We start from the raw sequence: 20,432 nt of genomic DNA, 5'->3' as shown, positions 1-20,432 counted from the left end.
GAGCAATCCGTTATTAAATAGCTAACCGGCCGCTCCTACATCCTCCTCCCGCTGCTCGTATCTATGGCTCTGATAAAACATCTCATCTGTCACGAAGGGGCGGCAGCGGCGGTGGCGGGTGCGTGAATGAAATCGTTGTAGCAGCGTATTGATAGGGACACAGCCGAGCGCCATCGATTCGCCCTTGTAATACAAGCCTCTGCCTTGTCCGCCTGTCAAGGCCCAGATCGCACAGGATAACGCACGGCGGCCGTCAAGAGAGACGCAATGCCAAGGTGGCCATCTGAGTTTGAGAGGAGGAGCGAAGGAGGGCTAGAATGGGAGGTGGAGGACGTCGAAGGGGGTCTTTTCACCCTACTCCTCAGATTTTCATCCCAGGTCAAAAGCATCTCAGATTTTTCCTTTATTTTTTACACATATACAGTATACAGTATATATCAACAGCACAAGCTACTCAAAATTCATGTGGGGGGGGGAGTATCTCCAAGGTGACCAGAGAGCCCCTCGGGGAATAACAACCTGCTTTGAATTCTGCATCTTCGATTTGCCCTTGTTTCCGCTCGGCTGCTTTGATCTCTGAACGCACAAGCGCATAGGATATCCATGGAAACCAGCGGTCAGGGCGGACTGTTCAAGGAGAATTGATTGGAGGTTTTCTGTTTTTCCTCCTACAGTTGGTTAAAAAAAAAAAAAAAGTAGATACATCAAATTAATAAAACATCATCTTGGCACTGTGGTATGGAGTACACTCACATTTTTTTTGTGCAGTAAAGACATATCTTCATGGGAAAGTCTACAGCATAATGACGCTGATCTGCCGTGATTAAATTGTGTTCCTTGTTCATTTACGTTGCTTTTGCCCTCAACGTATTTTTGATGTACAAATGTGTTCGGATTTCCCTTCTTCGTCATCCTCGTACTTCGTCTGATGTGTTTTAACCTGAGGGGGCTTTGCTGGAGTTTTTTACATCGCTTTAACTCATCGGAGGCACGAGTATAGACAGTGAGACTATAGGCAAACTAGGATTATTAACAAACTGTGGGCTGAGCAGAGAGCTTTCACTGGGCTACAACCTCTATATGGTGAAGATGTACGAATGTCGAGTCGCTTCAACCATAACCCTAAAAGTCACCTATTCATAACTCTAAAAGTCATAACCCTCCCTCAAATGCAATAGCAGAACCAAACTTGATTTTCATTTATTTTTCACTCTTTCGTTGTGCAACACTTCTGTATATTCCCCAATTCTATCGAAGCGTAAAGGCTGAATGGGGCTATTTTTGATGATAAGCTTTGTAAAATAATGCTAAGATCCTCTTCCTTTGTAAAATAATGCTAAGATCCTCTTCCTTTTTAATGTTTTTCCTGCAGTGTCAATGGCTCACTCTTCGCTTTGCATCAATACGTGGCAGGTTCGAGAGCGGGGTGTCCCTGTGCTCCACTAAGTTCTTTGTTTTACAAAATGCCACCGTAGATCTACGCGGAACTCAAAAATGCTCCTCGCTGAACGAAGAACAAAACAAAATGTTTTATTCATCATTAAGAAGTGCATCATGTCCACTGAAGTAGTTATTCGAATCAAGCTAAATGATGTGCCAATGGGTCAAAAAATGTAATTAGATAAGTATTGATTTCTTACAAACACGAAAACTGCATTTAAGCCAAACGGCATTGAAGCACAGCGTGAAGTTGCAGCAGAGTGCTAGTAAAGAGCTCAGCGAACGGATTATCTATAAATGATGAGAACCAACATTTTAATAAGGCCAGGATAAAAAAAAAATATATATATATAGCGAATCGGTCCCTTAAATTACAGTCAACAAAATACAGCGTCCTAACAATAAAGAAAGACTTTCTTTCCGAGCGGAGGGCGCTGAAAGAAATTCCTCGAATCCGACTATTTTAGGGAAGAGATATTCTCCCCCAGCGATCTGAATAATGTTGCGCCCGAAATTCTATGCCAGTCGAAAGAAGAAAAAAAAAGGTCCTTTTGTTTGTTCCCCGGCTTCTCTCGCAGTGTACAAACACTAGTTATGGAGGGTCTGCATTTTCAAAGTCCTCTCCTCAATTTGCTCTTTCTTTGTGTTAACTGGGGTCAGCCGTGATTGGTGATGCAGCCGTACGCCGTCCAGTTCGTGGCGCAGCCTTAATTGCACACTTTGTCTGATAACAGTCTCTGCTTTGCCACCAGCTGATTTGCAGCAGCCACACCGCTGCCGTTCCTGATTAGATGGCGCAGAGGCTCGGCTCTGAGTGGGGGACGGGGGGAAAGTCGTTTTTTTGACATCCTCCATTTTATTTGTTGGAACGTCAAAACCAGAAATTGTGTATTTTGAGTTCCGATAACATTGCTTACGTCATTGATCAGACCCTTTTGCCCAAAGCGACTTGGGTGTGGCCAGTGGATCATAGGCCACGCCTCTTCGTCAATAGAACTGACGTTAGCTCTCGAAATGTTGGCAAATCAGTTTGACTTTACTGTGTCTGACTTTCAGTTTCATGTTTAAACAGGAGAACAGAGCCTAAGAAATCCAATCAATTGGGACTTTTTTTTATGGACTTGAGTATCAACAGCGAGTCACATTGCTCCACACCGGTTACTGGTGGAACACCTTAGTGGCTACCATGATAAATCTTGATATGTTTGATTTTAGATTTTTTCATAGTGTTGTTTGATAATATCACAAATATCACAAACACAACTGATAACGAACAATCATAAATTATTAGCAAAAACATGGCCTGGATTACAGGCCACTCTTTTACCATTCATTATGAGAGACAGCCACGACTCAAAAAAGGTTATTTGTATTGACTATTTTTTCTTGCAGCAGTCATTTTTGACATTCTGCATTTGTTTGTTGAAACCTGAAACTGTGTGTGTGTGTGTGTGTGTGTGTGTGTGTGTGTGTGGGTGTTGCCTTCCTATCTCCTGTGGAAGCTGTCTTCCTTCCTCCTATGTCCATTGATCTCCCTTGTGATCCTTTTCTCAGTCGACGTGCCGCGGCGGTCAGTGGGAAACGCTATTTCAATTAAGTCTTTGCTCATGGATGTTTGAAGGGTTTGGGTGGATTGGAGTGTCAGTCTGAATCACGAATCATCAATCTCACTCTCTTGGAATGTCTTTATTTCTTGTTTCGGAAAGTATGTGTTTTGTGTTTTCTTTAATCGGAATTTGTTGGAATTTCTAACTCAAATGAAGACACGTGACGATACGCCATTCACATTCACTCATACTCTCTCTCTCTCTATGTCTCTCTCTCTCTCTCACTCACACTCTCTCACACACACACACACTTACACACACACACACACACACACACACACACACAGAAATACAGGTTTAGGTGGTTTAAAGGGACATTCGGAAAAAAAAAAAACCCTTTATAGACAAGATTATTTGGGATTAGGTAGAATTAAAACAGCATTGTTACATTTGCATTGAATCATGAGTAAATCAGTTTATTCAATATTTTAGGATTTTGAAACAGCATTAATAGGACATTCGGCTTATGTTGACACTACATGTGTCCTGGGGAATCCAGTGTCCTACATTTTTGAATCTTGAGAGTTCTGAGATTACGAGGACAACATACTGATAAACCCAATGTCCTAATAATGCTGGTGTGCGTATAGGTGGTTTTTGAAAAGCTATTAAGAAAAACCTTTAAATAACAGTTTGTTTGGAATATGTAGATTGAAGTACGAGTAAAATGGAATTAATTTTGAATCATAAGAGTAAATCATGAGATGCATATAAAATTGTATAACACTATGAGGCGGACACAATTCTGAGATTATGAGGACACTAAATGACAAGCCCAATGTCCTAATAATGCTGGTGCGTGGTCCTTTTAAAATATACTGTATATGCACATACCCATATGTTTAGGTATTGATGGTTTATCCAGTAGAACCTCTTAAAAGCCTTTAAAAACAAGATTAGTTTGAGTGATGTTGAATTAAAACTGCACTATTTATTTTTTTGAATCATGAGAGTAAATCAGGAGATGCATATTCAATAACCTTTAATTATAAGAACAAATTCTAATAAATTGATGCTGGTGTGTATTCAGGTGTGGGCTTTTGTGTGTGTGTGTGTGTGTGTGTGTGTGTCGCGCACACACACACACACACACACACACACACACACACACGCATGCACACACAACGGAAAATCTACCCTGTAGTAGCCAAACCTCAAAACCCTCTCCGAAGAGCTCTCAAGAAATGAAGATGAGAGCGTTTGTTGAGAATAATTACACCAAAAAGAGAAATCACGTTGCTGCCAAAATATATCCTTCTCTATGTTATGGAGATTTAGACAGAGAATTGGATTTCCCTGGCTGTGAAATCAGTTTTTGTCGTCCCTCCGGCAACCGCATTATTATTCTTTCCCCTGGTAAAGGCTCACTTCACTGTGTCCACCGAGTCCTGCTAATGGACACAATTTAAAAAAAAAATGTATGTGTGTTTTTACATTTTTTTCTTGTATTAGGAAAGTTTAAATGTTGAAGAACACACTCAATATAACAAACAACAGTTTTAGGATTACTAAATACTTGTGGTCTGTCACCGAAGTACCCTTGTTTTAGTCTCGTGATGGATTTGCATCTTTGGTTTGCTTGTGTTAGTGACTTTATCATGACTTATACAGTTCTATTCATATCATATATAATGGTTAAAGTTTATTTTAATGCACATTTAGCAATCTAAACATGTCAGCCCTGCAGGTTGGTTTCCTGGGGGTTGGCTGGTCGTGTCATTGTCGCCTGGTTGACAATGACAGGCCGTATGAGTCGAGTCGAGTGAGGGCGTGGTTGGGGGCGGAGTTAACAGCTGTTGTTCCCACCCATTACCTGCCTCTGAAGTGTGAAAAACTTCAGAATCTTTCAGGGGCATTTTCTCTGCTTGAGGAGTTTAGGTCTACCAACATTCAAATACATTCAACATTGAAGATTCAAGAGGTTTATTTGTCACAAAGTAAGCATATCTTCCTCATATAACATTTTCATTTCAATGTATAACATCATTTGAATGCTCACAACCTGCACTTTCATATTCTGTAAAAAATGGGAAAATGACCTTGGCCTACTTGGGAACGGAAACACCAGACTCCGGGAGTTGCAGTTTCTCCCGCTTCCCTCTTCTTTTTCGAAACGCACTCGGGAAAGTCGGCGGGGCTCTATTGGGTGGGCGTGGTCAGTGGATCCATCTCGTAAACTCTTTGTTTGCTTGCAGATTAGGTATTTATTCCATGTTTCAGTTAATTTTCATTTTAACTTAAAACAAATTGCCAAACTTGCATTTTAATAGTTGAGTGGGTGTGACTCTGGGCTGTAAGGGACTTAAAAAAGGACATTATGGACTTTTTTAACTATCAGTGCTGCTCCATACTACCAGTTCTGGTTATTGGCGGTATGGAAACAGCTTCCATGAACCTTGAAAGTTCCGATTTTAGATTTCATGTTTTTGTAGTTTGGTTCCTAAAAAAGAATGATAATGAACAATGTCTTCTGCCTGGTCGGTGAGGTTAATCTGCCCACTACAGGAAAACAAAATGAGAATATTGGAAGATATTTATTCTGCAGAATAAAGAGAAAGCCGCTCCAAAGCAATGTTCTGACCAGTCTGCCTTTGCTTCTGTTGAAGAGGGCTTTATGCCGATGAAAGGTTGTGTCCCATTCTGAGACTAGCCTTGTGATTTGCTGTTGCCTTGAGTAACAGCTGAGAACATGTTTTAACAAAGAAAACATTGAACACTAGCGGTGCCAGGAAAGCATACATTGAGTGTTTACACAAATGGGCCTTTTACAAGCTAGAAAAACAGAGATAAGGACTAACACAGTTGTGAACCATTGGTCAGCTTGTCATTTCCAGCACTATGCCCCCTCAATCATATCCCCGGGTGTTTCTCTCATACAATGGTTTAACAGTCAAACTCAGGTCACAGGTACAGTCTCACTGTGCCATAAAACAAACCATAATGCTCGGTCGAGCCCCCTGGGGGTTATCTTTATCTCCACACCAGGTTGAGTGAAGATGGAATGTGATCTGGTAAACCCTAACTACAGTAGGCATTGTTGGAAAGAACAGTCTCTTCATATAAACCCCAAGGCAATGTGTTTTAAAAGCTACGTTACATACAAAAAGTTGTTGTCCTATATAAAACATAATTCAAAGAATTGATCAAGTGCATTTTTCTCTCACAACAACCACTAACGGATACACACTTGACACTTCATCATCCAAGGCTGCCATGTCATGACTAAAAAGGTTATTTTTGTTATGGCTGTGTATTCTTATTGCCATTGGCCGCGCGCTGCGGTCTAGCCAACGCACCTTCCCGAATGTTTGTGCTTCACCACCAGCTCATGGCTTCTTGTTTTTTTCTTCTGGAAAGAGCCGCAGCCTCCAGGAAGCCCCTCAGGCTCTGGCTTCAAACAATTGGACACAGAACGCAGCGTCCCGTCGCACGCCACCCCCAATAAGTGGAAGCAGGAGGTGAAATGATCAAACAATGGACGTTATATGTGGATTGCTCTCAAACCTTGCAGGTCATACTGTTGTTTTTTTGTTTTTTTTCGAAGGTCTGTTTTTTATTCATCCCCTTGTTGTGTGGGCAGATGATCATTTGATAAACCTTACGACCTTCTGAAGTCAGTATCGGTGATAACACATATTTTTCACATGTAATTACACTTTAAAAACGGAGGGTTCAGCGAGCCTCTGCTGCAAAATAGATAAAAGATTAAAAAAGAAGATACTTTTTTTTTTTTTTTACTGAGATGTGGCAGGCCTCAGCTGCAGAGAAATGCAGCATGAATGGAGGAGAGTCAGCGTTTTGGGCTTGATGGTGGAATGGGACGCCGTTGGTGTGGAATGAAATTGCTGGAACAGAATTAGAAGTTGCCGTGGTATTTCATCTCCCTCTGTGGCCCTGCCAGCCACGACTGCCGCCATCATAATAACACGCACACACATAATAACCCCACCCCTCCCACCCCCACAGTTTAGCCAGGCCTTTGCGCTCTTAATGTAGCTTCAATAAATAATGCCATATTTACCAAGGGGCCATATTTTGTGGCAATTTGGTTTAGAGTCTCTTCTCTGGCTCCTTCTTCCCTTTTCTTTTTTTAAACTTTGTGTTGCCAGTGCGACCACCCACATGCACACGCGCATGCGCTCCTGCACGCCCACGCGCACCCGCACCCGCACATGCACACGCACATACACGCACACGCACACACAGATAATCACTGTATCAAATGTGCTGGAACAAAACACATCTCATAACTTCTAATCATTCTACAGCTCAATTTGCATTGGAAAACGGTTCCCTCGACTGGGAGCTGTGTTGCATCACTGCGGCTACAAGTTGTGTGTGTGTCTGTCTGTGTGTGTGTGTGTGTGTGTGTGTGTGTGTGTGTGTGTGTGTGTTTGTGTGTGTGTGTGTGTGTGTGTCTGTGTTCTTGCATATGGAAGGAGGCAGGGGTTGCTCGTATGATAGCGGCAGCTGAGGCTGAGGCGTGGGGGTGCGTTTCATTAGTCTGTCAGACCAAATGATGTTTAGAGCCCCGGCACGTTGGGGCCCGGACGGGAAAACTCAATCAGGGCTGTGATTTCATAAGCCCCGCTCGGTGACAGGGGCTTGTTTTATCGCTGTGCTGATCTGCTTCCATAAACGTCGGCTGCCGGCCGCCACCACGCCCCCCACTGAAATATGGCCTCCTCGCCGTCCTCCATAGGTCGAGCTGGTAGCGGACGGTGTAGAGGCAGGGGAAGGAGTTTGGTGGTAAATCAGAATAGTGGGATGCTGGAGGTTTAAGATAATCCACTGCTGCTGCTGCGTGTGCGGCATCCACACATCCACTCTCTATCACTCCATCACTCCATCCCTCCGCCATACTCCACACAGGGCCATTGATTGTGGACAGTGGAGGAGGGCGGTAAATAACGGGCAGGGGACGGAGCGGAGAGTGAAGGAAAACAATTATCTGTAGAGGTGGAGAGCGCGCAAAGTGAGGGATGATAAACACGGTGAAATATGATTGACTCAAAGTGATCTATGTCCTTGGGAAGGCGGGGCTGAGGGTGTGTGCGTGTGTGGCTATCTGTAGGCATCACATTGACTTGAATGGAGAATATTGCATACCGTACGTGCAGTTTTTACAGATAAGAATCCGCTGCTGGGTCTGCAGTGCATATTGGTGTGTGCGCGTATTGTTGTGTGTGTGTGTGTGTGTGTGTGTGTGTGTGTGTGTGTGTGTGCGCACACATACATGCAAACACACACACACACTGCATCGTATCTTGTGCATAAATGGATGAACCACCATGTGTCCATACATCTCTGCATAAATGATAACACAACTTTGTGTTTTTGTGTGTGTGTGTGTGTTGTGTACATGGTTGTGTACATGGTTTTGTATGTGTGTGTGTGTGCGTGTGTCCCGCAGACCACAGACGACATCGTCTCGTCGGCGGAGTGCTCCAGCGACGACGAGGACCTGGAGGAGTGCGACTCCGGACAGACAGGTGGGATGGGTGTGTCAAGTTGTGCTTGCTTCCAAAAAACCCCCCACCCCACAAAAGAAAACCCCTGCTCTCTCTCTCTCTCTCTCTCTATCTCTCTCTCTTTCTCTCTCTCTACACCCCCCCTCCCCTTCTCTTCTCTTTTGATTTGCTACCGAGGAGCCTCTCCTCCGAGCATCACGTCCCATGGGAGCCTCAAGTGTAACTTCAAACGCCTCCCTAAAAGCAGCCGCTAACAGAGAGATATACACACACACACTCTTTTCCTGCCACGTGAAATATGTAAAGTTTAAGCATCTCTGAGCACTTTGGAGGCGGATAAAAGGGACCGGGCGCTTAAACTCTGTATCCTTAGCAACACCCTTTACGCAATGTCACACATTTTATTTCACCTTAAACTTTTCACAAGTGTGTAAATAAATAACTACAGCCTGCAGTCCCGACTCTACTGCACACTGGAGTGCACTGCAGCCACAGAACTGCATTAGGATTAGCGTTAGCGTTAGCACAGCCCGTCTCCCCATCCTCCACAGCTTCCACAAGTTACACTTGGCTATGGGGCTTCTGGTCGCCGGCATGGTCGGGCGCTGATACTAATTTTGTCCTCTCAGCATTCGATGGAGAGCAGCAAAACTTTAACCTGACAAAGTACGAAAATTGGTATCGAGCCCCATGTCGCCCGCGCTGATGCTTCAAAATGTATCCGTCGTGTCCGCGGCGGATCCTCCTCTCGCTCGTGCGTCCGTCTGTGTGCGTCTTCCCTCTCTTTCTCTCTCACTCTCTCTCTCTCTCTCCGACAGAGGATACATTTTGAGATTCTTTCGAGAACAACGATGCTTACGGGCATAGACACCTGTGAAGTGCAGCAGACTAACTGCAATGGAGCCTCCTCCTCCTCCTCCTCCTTCCTTCCTCCCTTCTTCCTCTATCGTTTGTACCTCTTGTCTTCCTTTGTCGGAGGCTTGCCTTACCTGAAACATTCTAATAGAGAACAGATATCCTCGAATTTCTGTGCGCATCGTCTTTCCTCCCTCCTCCCTCCACACACACACACACACACACACACACACACACACACACACACACACACACACACACACACACACACACACACACACACACACACACACACACACACACACACACACACACACACACACTTTGTCAGCAGGTGAAAGTGATAAAATTCCAAGTCGGTCATTCAGGGAAACAGTAAGACATGAAAAGGCCAAACAAGTTGTCTACAAATGGCGGGGGGGGGGGGGGGGGGGGTTGTTTTTGAGGCGACTGGGGTTTGGTTGGCCAGAGACATTTTATTAACATACGTTTTATTCCACGGCCGTCAATCACGAGTCAGGACAGCAGCTCGCGAGGGTAAACCCCCCGCCCCCAGGCTTTCTGAAAATCATTAACGGCTCCGGACGACGTAATTGCCGCACTGTCCTTCAAAATACCATCACAGCAGACTAATGGATGCTGCGTTAATCTGGCTAAATACGCCCCGGCTTAGCACCAAAACATATGTTCCACTTACTTTTCGCCGCGTTTAATAAGTGGAACAATGGCGACTTGGACGAGGCCTAATTAAACCATGTATTGCTCTTCCGCTATCGCCCGTTGGGAGATAATAACGGATAACCCGACTCTCTTCCCCGCAGTATATTGAGTGATTGGGAAATATTCCACTTTAAATTGAACAATTAATTTTGCCACTTTGCCCACATCCGCGAGAAATGCATGCGTGTACTTTGAAGCTCTTATCGCGCCGCAGTGACATTTGTTTCCCGGTAGAAAAAGTAATTTCCTTACGCGGTGTTTGGGTTCAACCCCTTTATCTACAAGCGTAACTTACGAGTTCCTTCCTTAACTCGGAATATTATTATAATTCAATGGATGAGTTGGACAGCTCGTGGACCCCGCACACTACCCCCACACGCTTATTTCAGATATCACCTTAAACCAGAGTGTTCTCAAAAGTTTGAGTGGAAGTAAAAAAATAAATAAAGGTTTTTCTTGGAAAGATCCCGCCCGGTGCCCCGCCCACATACACTACGTAGTCCTACACAGCCATTGCCCCCATCCCACCACGTTGCCACAGAAATTCATCTCCTCATTCCTCGCCCTCGCTTCTCCGTGTGTGAACAGCCGCATGACATGATGTGGGTTCTTAACTTTGTTTGTTTTTTCACTTTTTCGTTGACTTTTTGGTTGAATTTCTCCTGCGATGCACATACAAACATCTTTCTTCTGTTTTGACTCCAGACCCAACTGTTGGGTTGCTTATGATTTCACCTTTGTTTCCGTTGTATTTATTTTATTTGGGGGGGTTGATGGGTGACGTATTTGGGGTTCTCTTTATTTTTAATTTTTTTTTGGTTTGGGTTTCTCATGATCCATCATCCATCCTCCAAGCAAGGATAGAGTCGTCCTCCTGTTTTTTGCCTCATCTTGTGCCGCATGAACTTTTGGTGGTTGGAAAAAATTCTCAAAAGTCCTCCTCATCTTCATTCTGTCCATTATATTCAAAGGTTTTTTTTGTAATATATATTTATTTTATATACCAAAGACACATCCCTCATTTTTCGACATAGGGGAAATGAACGGCAACAAAATCTTTTCTTGCCATCATCCTTTATTTGGCCTTGTGCAGGCGACCCCCGCCCCCCCCCTTCCCCCACCATCCCTCCATCCTGTCTCCAGAAAGTCATGTGTGAAAGAATGTCTCCTTGACTCGCCCCCCCCCCCTACTCCCCTACCCACAAACATCAACCCCCCCCACCCCCCCCTCCCCCACATGCCATCCCATCCCACACCACAGCCCCCTTCTTTCTTTACGCCTCTCTGCATATATGTCTGTTTTGAATGCAGATGGCATAAAAAAGACTTTTATTGCCACAAAGTATATCTGTTTTTCTATTCTATCTGTTGCTCCCAGTAGAAGGCATTCGTGGCATGCTCTGTACTGGATTGTACCTCATAGCCGTGTGGACTAACTCAATTTACTATGCCTTGGTGATCTGCTTCCCCTTCCTCCCTCCCCCCTTAGTACCTTGCTTCTGCATGCCAACGGTTGGCACCCATCGTGTTTGCTTCTTCTTCTTCTTCTTCTTCCTCTTTTTCCTCCTCCACCCATAGTGTCTGAGGCTGGAACCCTCCCTTCTACCCCCCTCTCCCTCCCTTCCCTCGCCCCTCCTTGCCGGCTGACAGTGTATGCGTTGTGAGCCATTCAGGGCTACAGTGGCGACCACACCGCTGCTGTTCCCGCTGAACACTCCTGCTTTTGAAGCATCTGGTGTTGGTGTTGGTATTGGTGCTCCGTCTGCGTCTGTCTGACCAGCCTGCGTGGTCTGCTCTGTGTTTTGTTTGTTGTCTGTGTTGTTTTCAAAGTGTGAATCCTTCCCTGCTCCCCTCGATCCTGTGAGAGTTCCACAAGAGGGCCGATATCTCTTCAAAAATAAAAGCTAAAAGCGTGCAGGGAACCTTTCATAGCCACAAGGTTTGGGATACTGCTTTAATGAGAGAAAGGCAGATTTACTTAGCAGTGGATTAACCGTCTCACCTTTCTCATTACCAAATAAGTGTTGAAATTCAGAGATCAACTTATTTTCCTATAGTGATTCACGAGTGATTTTCATCAACATTTGATAGTAGATCAAGGTCACTCTCAGTAGAGTAGCGAGAGGCATCTTTCAATCAGATGACGTTCTCTTGTGCAGCATTTAAGACAAATATCGTCTTCTACGATGGGAGTCTTACCTCGGCGGTGCAGCGTCGTGCTAGATCTGGTGCGTTATCGCGGCATGCTTCCAGGACAGAATATGAAGGAGCACGGACACGTGTGGGGCACCGAGTGAAATACCATTGGGATGGATCAGTGAGCTTCCTCGTGGCTCCGGCTTCCGTCAGGCCCCATCGGGCCGGCTGTCACTTTCACACGGACCTCAGATCAGTTTAAAGGTTATTTCGCTGACATACGTCCACCGAGCGTAGATTTGCAGCCTAATGTTCATTCAGCAAATCGACCAGCTGACAGGGGTGAGCTGCCACGCCTGCCAAGGATGCCGATTTAACATGCCAGAGCGCACCCGGCCACATGACGACGGATTAAGATCTATCTGTCACGCACCGCCGCTCGAGGACACCCCCAGAACAGTCCCGGTCCTCCTGTGCTGACGCTTTCTCACGTGGCAGCGCAGAGCTCTGGATCTCCAGCTCACCCCGAACTCTGAGTTAAACTGGGTTCATCTTTTTAAGAAAAGGGAGGAAAAAGTCACTCTTGTTGACTGTTGGCGGCCGCGTGCATAGAGAAGATAAGATAGAGTATATGTTTTTTGTTGTCGTCATAGTGAGGCTCAGCTGGTGCATGTTGCTGGAAAGCGCAGCCGCCGCACCGGTATAATCCCTGGCATCTCCCTCCGTCCGCACCGAGAGTCAGTGCGTCCCTGGAAATGAAATCCCTACCTATAGCGAGTGATGGTGAATTAATCTGCAAACAGCAGGTCGCTGTGCACAATGGATGCCGCTATGATGGGATTTCAAGGCCCCAAACCACTGACTCACCTGCAATTTGCAGCATCAGAAATCCTATTGACTCAGTCCTGTCTGTGGCTGGTTGCCGGTGCGCTGCTTTTCCCCTTTCACGGTGTTGCACGGTTAAATCCCTGACACACCGGCGGGATTCGTCTCCATTCGGAGGCCTCAGCAAACGCAGGACGGACACGCAGATCAGGCGAGAAGAGAGGGGGTGGGGGCGAGGAGGGAAGAAAGGAAAATGAAGTGAAAATGCCGCTACGAGATTCTGCATTCAGAGTCTCCCGGGCTGCTGAGATCGTCAGTTACTTGGATATTTTGCGATCCAGTCGTCGCTTTAATTGCTTAATTCCTCTTCAAAAGGCCGGCACAAGCATTTCAACAACCGGCTGGCTCTGAGACTTTCTCACACACGGAGTGGTGAAAGGAGGCCATGATGAATAGAAGCGAGGAACACAGATTCCAACTTTACTGACTATTAGATAGAGATGCAACAACATATTGTCTTTGTCTTCGTCAGATGCGGTTTTTGTGACTTTACGAGTCCACCACCGAAGCAAGACATTAAGGGGGAAGGGAGAAAGAGTCAGTTTTGAGTTCTCCAAAGAGGAAGAGCCACTGGATCTGCGCTGTAGGTCGGGCGGGAGTGGAAAGAATTATTGGTGGAAGGAGGAAAAAAGGCTTAGAGCAAAATCCTCCGTTCGCCCTGACACCGGTGCGGGAAAACAGAAGCGCTCCTCGTTGAGCAAAACCCATTAGGACGCGCCCTGTTTGTCGGGTTCGGAAATGCGGCGAGAAGCGCGCCGGTCGTACGAGAGCTTATACCGGATTAGCGTGTTTACTGAACCGTCTAGGTCCTCGGCACGGGCCTCGTACTGGAGACCCTGGCTGCGTTACACCCCCTTCCCACACCCCCTCCCCACCCCCACGCTGCGGGTTGTGTTGATGCAACGCACAGCCAGCGGTTGTGCAGCGCCGCGAGCCTGAAACCGGAGTGAAGAGATGCAAACGCAGCGGAGACAGCTGGGGCAGAGTGAGATGAATAGAACTTTGCGTGGAATCACGTTCCCCAGGCGGTAATTGTTAATTTACTCACGCCGCAAAACGCTGATTGAAACATTATCGTGGCCACACATTGTTTATTTTATTGTACGAGTGGAAGAGGCGACCGCGCGCTTCATTAGCTTGACAGGGATCCATCATTTGTAAGAGGCTCGTCTGCCGCCCAGATGTTGATGGCACACGAGAAGGAGCCCAATGCCGCCGCCCGCATCCCCCCACGCCCCCCTGCCACCCCCCAGCGCTCCGCTCACTCTGGAGATCATCTTTTTCTTGTGCGTCAGGTTCCCGCCGCGCAGGTCTCGCTAAATGAATGAGCGCTCTGTGAGCAGCCGGGAGCGGGCAGGAAGTGAGAGTTGATGTGCGCCTGCTGCGCTTACTCGATTCACCGGGGGGGGGACCCAAAAAACGCCACGCCTTGTGCCCTCTCGTGGAACTCCCGCCCCACCCGATACTGTACTTATCTGTCAAGCGAAGGCTGTTGGTTATACACATTAACATAAGAGTCTAAACATTTACTGGAAGTAGCACTGTTTATTTTCCAGTGACAAATTGGTGAGAACGCTACGCCATTCGGGTGGTGCATCCCCATTGGTGCATCCCCATTGGTTCCTCAGACGCTATCCCACAGCCCTTGGTAGCAGTGACCTTAGAGTTAACCCCCTCCCCCCTGACCCTTCAAAAGAAAAACAAATACAAAAAAACCCTTGCCTTACCCTATCTGACCCAAGCTTGCTGTTATTGTTATTGAAAATTACTCTCCCTAAATGCAACTTACTTAAGGCATGCATTAACCCAAACCTCTTAGAGTCAAACTAAGAACAAATGAACTGAAAATGAAGAACATGCGTGATTTACCTCTCTTCTCTCTCTCTTTCTGACGTACATCCAGACTGCACGCCCTGTCCTGTGTTTAAAGATACTAACAAGACAAACACAAGTCATTGATGTAACTAATAATAAAGCTTTATTATTAGTTACATGAAGGTGGTGACATGTTGCCTCTGCATTGTCCCTCCTCTCTCTCTTCGTCCGCCCCAGTGTGTGCCTTCTGGTTGTTCCTCTTCGATAGTGTGTGAGAAATCTGATGCTTTTTTCCTTTACTGCTTGCCAATTTGTCTCATTTTTATTTTACTCTATTTGTCTTTGTACATATATGTTAGTAGACATATATGTGTAATATCTATGTTTATTTCTGAAATTGTTCTCAAATTGACAACTACTATCATGATTTACTCAAGAATTTTAATCTGTAATGTTTTGCTGATTTTTTTTGTCCTAATTAGCACTAAAACTTCCTCTTTTCTCTGTGAGTTGGATAACAATAAATTGGCATTGGAATTTTTTTTATTGTTTGTTTTCTGGATAACAAAATATTTCCAACCCTCTGCAGTGGGATTCTGCAAAATGTTTGCTCCTCATAGAGAAAAAAGAGAAGATTATTTTCCCAAACAAAAAGTTGACCCTCACCACTATCTATGGATTTAAACCTGTTGAAAAAAAAAAGAAACAAGATCTATTCTATTCTTCTACACTCCTGTTATTTGACTTTTTGATTAGGTCTCTGTGAAATTGGATTTTAACGCATTTTGACAAATATGATCAGATTGATTTTGTGCATGGCAAAGAAGTTGCAGCTTAGGGTTTGTAAAACTGTCAGTGTTGAGAGTGCTGTTCTCTTCTTGTAGATGGGCATGTATATGCTCATGGTCTGTATGTCCCCATCCCTTCCTTACAGCCAAAAGCTCTAATGCCGCTCGACCGCTCCGTGCCGCCTTTACATGGACATGGCAACTGATGTACACGTTCACCCCCATCTATGTCATTTCCTTCCTAGTATGTTCATAGGTCCCTCCCCTCCCCCGTTTCACACCCTGAAACCCCCCTAACGTCCCCCCCACCCCCCTTTACGTGGAGATTTTAAGATATGTACAGTCACCTGTTTGTTCATAACTAATGAACGACTTTAAATCAGTGAGAGAAAAAAAATACGAAACTAGGAAAAAAAAAAAAAAGGTAAAAATGATGGAATAATCAAAATCTGACTTGACTGTAGATATTTACTATTTACGGAGAGATGTTAAAAAGGAGCTTATCTATAAAAGCAAGACTAATAGATGTACAGTTTCCTTTTTTATATACAAAAGAAGATGAATATTTCAAGAGGATAATTATTATTATCCTTATTATTATATCCGGAACAGAATGGTGAAGATTATTTTCCATGTCATGATGTGTGGATGTATGTGTTGTTGCCTCCCTGTGCCATCCTGTCTAAAAAGAACAATAATTAATCATAAATTAGAAACTGTTAAAAAAAAAATTTAAAAAAAGAAACTAACCTAACCTGTCCAAAGGCATTCTTACACAACTTTATTTTGTAAATTTTTTTTCTTCCTGCCAAAATCATGCGGCCAATTTGTTGATGTAAGTTGACAAAATTGATGGTATGCTTTCGTCCTTTTGAAAACCTTTATTTTTGTAGGCTTTTTATGATTTCCTAAGCTGACTTTTTTTTTTACTTCCTTCCTATCCTAACTAACTGATCCCTTTCTGGATAATTCTATCTGTGGCTTTAATTTGTGAATGTTTTTTTTTTTTTTTGGTTTGTTTTTGTTTTTGTTTTTTTAATGATGGTTGCTCTAACTCTGGATTCTCCTTTTGCATTGCCTTAATTGTTCTGTTGGTTTTGCTCATTTTCGTCCTTTGGTTTGTTTCCTTTTTTTTTTCTCCGAGAGGTTCTGCATCTCTTTGTAGTGCCCTGTGTGTGAGCCTTTGCAGTGTACGAGCAAGCCGCTCTGGCAAGAGGAAATGCAGATTCAAGCGACATTTGAATGTTATTACTGTCACCCACCAGCTAAACACCACACGATGCAAATAAGTGGAGGTGTGAGGAAGCAGAGAAATCCTCCCTTCACCCTGACGCATTGCTAAACCCCAACACATTCAGGTGTCGTTGAACTGCCAGGTGACTTTGTGCCATTGTGATAAATATATATATATAGGGGTCAAAAGGCGAGAGGCTAGGGCCAACAGGGGAGCCCGTTTACACTAGAGCTGGAAAAACTAAAGTGGACCTTGTTTTTCCCACAACTGTGTCATTATTGTTATTATTATTATTATTATTATTATTATTGTTTGCTTATAGTGACTTATAAGAGGTTTCTTTCTAACTTTTCAAATTTAACTTTTTTTAACTTTTGATCTGGAGATTTAGAGATGTGGCTGTAGAGCGCGTTTATGTCTTAGAGACGCGCTACAGATGAACTGAGAGTTATTTTAGGGGCAGTTTCATCTAAATCTGGACTAAAATAATCCTACTTAAATTAATCCAGAATTTAAAAATGCCTTTCTGAGACGTCGCTTAGTTTAAGATGAATTACTTCTAGACTACCCCTCCAAGACTCAGGTGATGAAGGACTCGTCGGCTCCTTCTGTCTGGTCTCAGTGCTGCTCCTAGTCCAGATCAACCTGGTCCACCTGGAGGCCACACCCCTTAATCCAAAGCCTTCCCTTAGACCCAGATTAGCTTCAGATTAGATTCCAGATTAGATCTTCCTTCTGAAAATCAGATTTGTTTAAACAAAGACGAGTCGGGCAAGTCTGACACTATTTTAAACCAGGACTGAGAAAGGCCATTTCAGTTCATCCAGATTAAAGGTCTGATTTGGACTAAGATGAGGCCTGATCTGTGTCCGTCAAACCGCCCCTTAGTCCTTCAAAACTGCACTAGTGGCAGTATCGCTTTTTTCACCATTATATTTACCTTTAGATTAGTTTAATATGTAGCTTACTAAAGGTAATAAATCATATTTGTGCTTCCTTTTTCCGATCACCTATGTGTCAGACTGACAGAGAGGACGGCCCCCTCTTTCAAAGCCGAGTTGACCTTTCCACAGTCACCTTCACGGCTAAACATTCGTAGATGGAGTCACGTTGCTCAAACAGTTTTTCAAGGTAGACACGTTCGATTTTGAATCGACACCCACGGTAATTATTCCTTGACACAGTGCAGTGCCGAGCCCCCGATGGTCCAGTAGTTCTACCGTAGTGGAGGGATGTCAGGTCCATGTGGCTCACCCTTGTGCATCCCTCAAAGCCTTTTGATGTATTATATTCATTATTTATGGCTGTTCTTTTCCTTTCAGTTTGGGTTTGTTTCTGGGTTTCATTGATTTTGCACTGGTATAGTACTTTCTATTTCATTTATTTCTGTTGTTTACCTTTGTATCATTTACTTTCCCTATGTTGGGCTTTGCTTTCGTACTGTTTTTTGGTTACCCGTTTGTTTTTGGGTTTTTTTCCGTGTCTGGTTGCTTAATGTGTACTGCCCGTCAGTTGTTGCGCTGGAGGTGTTTGCTGGGTTCTGACTGGCTTCTCTGTTTCTCTCTCTGTCCTTCCAGGAGGGGAGCTAGTGATCCCCGTGCTAGTCGAGGACCCCCTAGACATCCCCTCTGTGTCCACTCGTTCTCCCTTCATCCCCCTCCCCCCCACCCTCCGCCCTGTCCTCACCATTATCGAGACCACCAAAGAGTCCCTGGCCATGGCCACTGAGGCGGGGGTACCTTGCTTGTCGGACCGAGGCAGCGATGATTGTGATGGGGGTGATGGTGATGATGATGATGATGATGGTGATGGTGATGATGATGGCATGGTGATTTCGGGGTTTGGCTCTGGCGAAGCTTTCGACTCTAGCCTGCCCCCGACTGACGATGAAGATTTTTACACCACCTTCTCCCTGGTAACAGATAAGATCATGACCACATCCGCCTATGAAGGTGGCTACAAAGCCCTCGCGCCCAAGTGGGAGGCCAAGGACTTGAGGCCTAGCAAGGCCTCCGAGGCGGGTAGGACTACACCCACCCCGCCTCTGCCCGAGCTCCGGGGCACGCCACCGTTGGCGGGCGTCCCGTCAGACGCGCCGCCCAAGCTGCCCGCAGGGAAAATGAACAACCGTGAGGTCAAACCCCCGCAGCCAGACATAGTCCTGCTGCCCCTGCCCACGTCCTTTGACGTGGACGGCACCAAGCCACGGGGCCCACTCATCACCTCGCCCATGCTGCGCACGGTGCCCGCCGCCCTGCCCACCGTGCCCGGCGTGGTGCGACGGGTGCCGCCGGGGGCATCCGAGGTGATCCGGGAGTCCAGCAGCACCACGGGCATGGTGGTGGGCATTGTGTCGGCCGCCGCCCTCTGCATCCTCATCCTCCTCTACGCCATGTACAAGTACAGGAACAGGGACGAGGGCTCCTACCAGGTGGACGAGACGCGCAACTACATCAGCAACTCGGCGCAGACCAACGGCGCTGTGGTGAAGGATAAAGCGCCGAGCGGCTCCACCAAAGGCACCGCCAGTAGCAAGAGACCAAAAGATAAGGACAAGGAATATTATGTATAGAAAAAAATAAATAATACAAAAAATCATTTCCCAACACACGAAAAAAAGATGAAACTGTTTGGAAAAAAGATTTAGACATTTTGACAGTACCATATTGGCAACTGTGATTTCTCTTGAAACTCAGCGTGCTACTGAGAGAAGCACTGACTCACGGAAGCACTGACTCTTTATGTAAAGACAATTGAGTGGCGCTGATAGGGACTCTGCAAAGACACGACACCCCCCCCCAAAAACAAAAACAAAACAAACAAACAAGAAATCCCCCATCAGAGACACCTGTCAGCGTAAGAGAACATCACGCGAGGCCGAGTGGAACCCCTGGAGCTCCAGCTCAAACGTGCCCATGTTAACTCTGTAAAATACCATCCCTGTCATTTCGGCCATTCTGAGCATGCATGTGAGGTGTATGTGACGTGGTGCTGGCATCTGTGTACGTGAGGGACCCGAAGAAACAAACGATTGTTTTGGGGGAAAAGTTGGAGGTCAAGACACAACAATTCAAAATGTTTTTTTTTTGTTTTTTTTATGTTAATTGTACCTTTGAAGAACGCAACGCGAGGTAAGCGGTGTGTGTGTGTGTGTGTGTGTGTGTGTGTGTGTGTGTGTGTGTGTGTGTGTGTGTGTGTGTGTGTGTGTGTGTGTGTGTGTGTGTGTGTGCACTTCAAGGTTGTCCTGTTGATTTCTAACCTGTTTCAATGGTGTTTGTTATTATTATGATTTATTGTTTATTTTGGGTGCAATGCAATTTTGCAGAAGGATGACTTTCGGTCAGAGTTGGCTCGGCAGCGCTTATTTAATACTCAGCGGTAAACGATACAGCAATGTATTTCAAATATATTAGAACAGATTTTTTTTTGCTTTGGTCTCCTGCGCACTGGTCTCAGCTGAGGATTGGAATGTTATGCAAGA

General features: G+C 45.2%; 1 protein-coding gene across 1 annotated transcript in view; it reads left to right on the top strand.

Annotated features, from left to right (window-relative positions):
• LOC307227588 (neurexin-3b-like) overlaps window positions 1-19,523 on the top strand; it is a gene marked incomplete at its 3' end in the record, with an annotated part of 299,424 nt that extends 279,901 nt beyond the window's left edge. The window contains exons 16-17 of the mRNA XM_079996955.1: window positions 8,461-8,550; window positions 19,206-19,523. Coding sequence (XP_079853081.1) covers window positions 8,461-8,550; window positions 19,206-19,523 — 408 coding nt within the window. The remainder of the gene's footprint in view (window positions 1-8,460; window positions 8,551-19,205) is intronic.
• Window positions 19,524-20,432: the final 909 nt, after the last annotated feature.

The sequence above is a fragment of the Zeus faber genome (assembly GCF_960531495.2).
Source record: "Zeus faber genome assembly, chromosome: 2".
Taxonomy (NCBI): Eukaryota; Metazoa; Chordata; class Actinopteri; order Zeiformes; family Zeidae; genus Zeus; species Zeus faber.
Note: the sequence above shows the minus strand (reverse complement) of the source record. Positions and strands in the feature narration are given on the sequence as shown.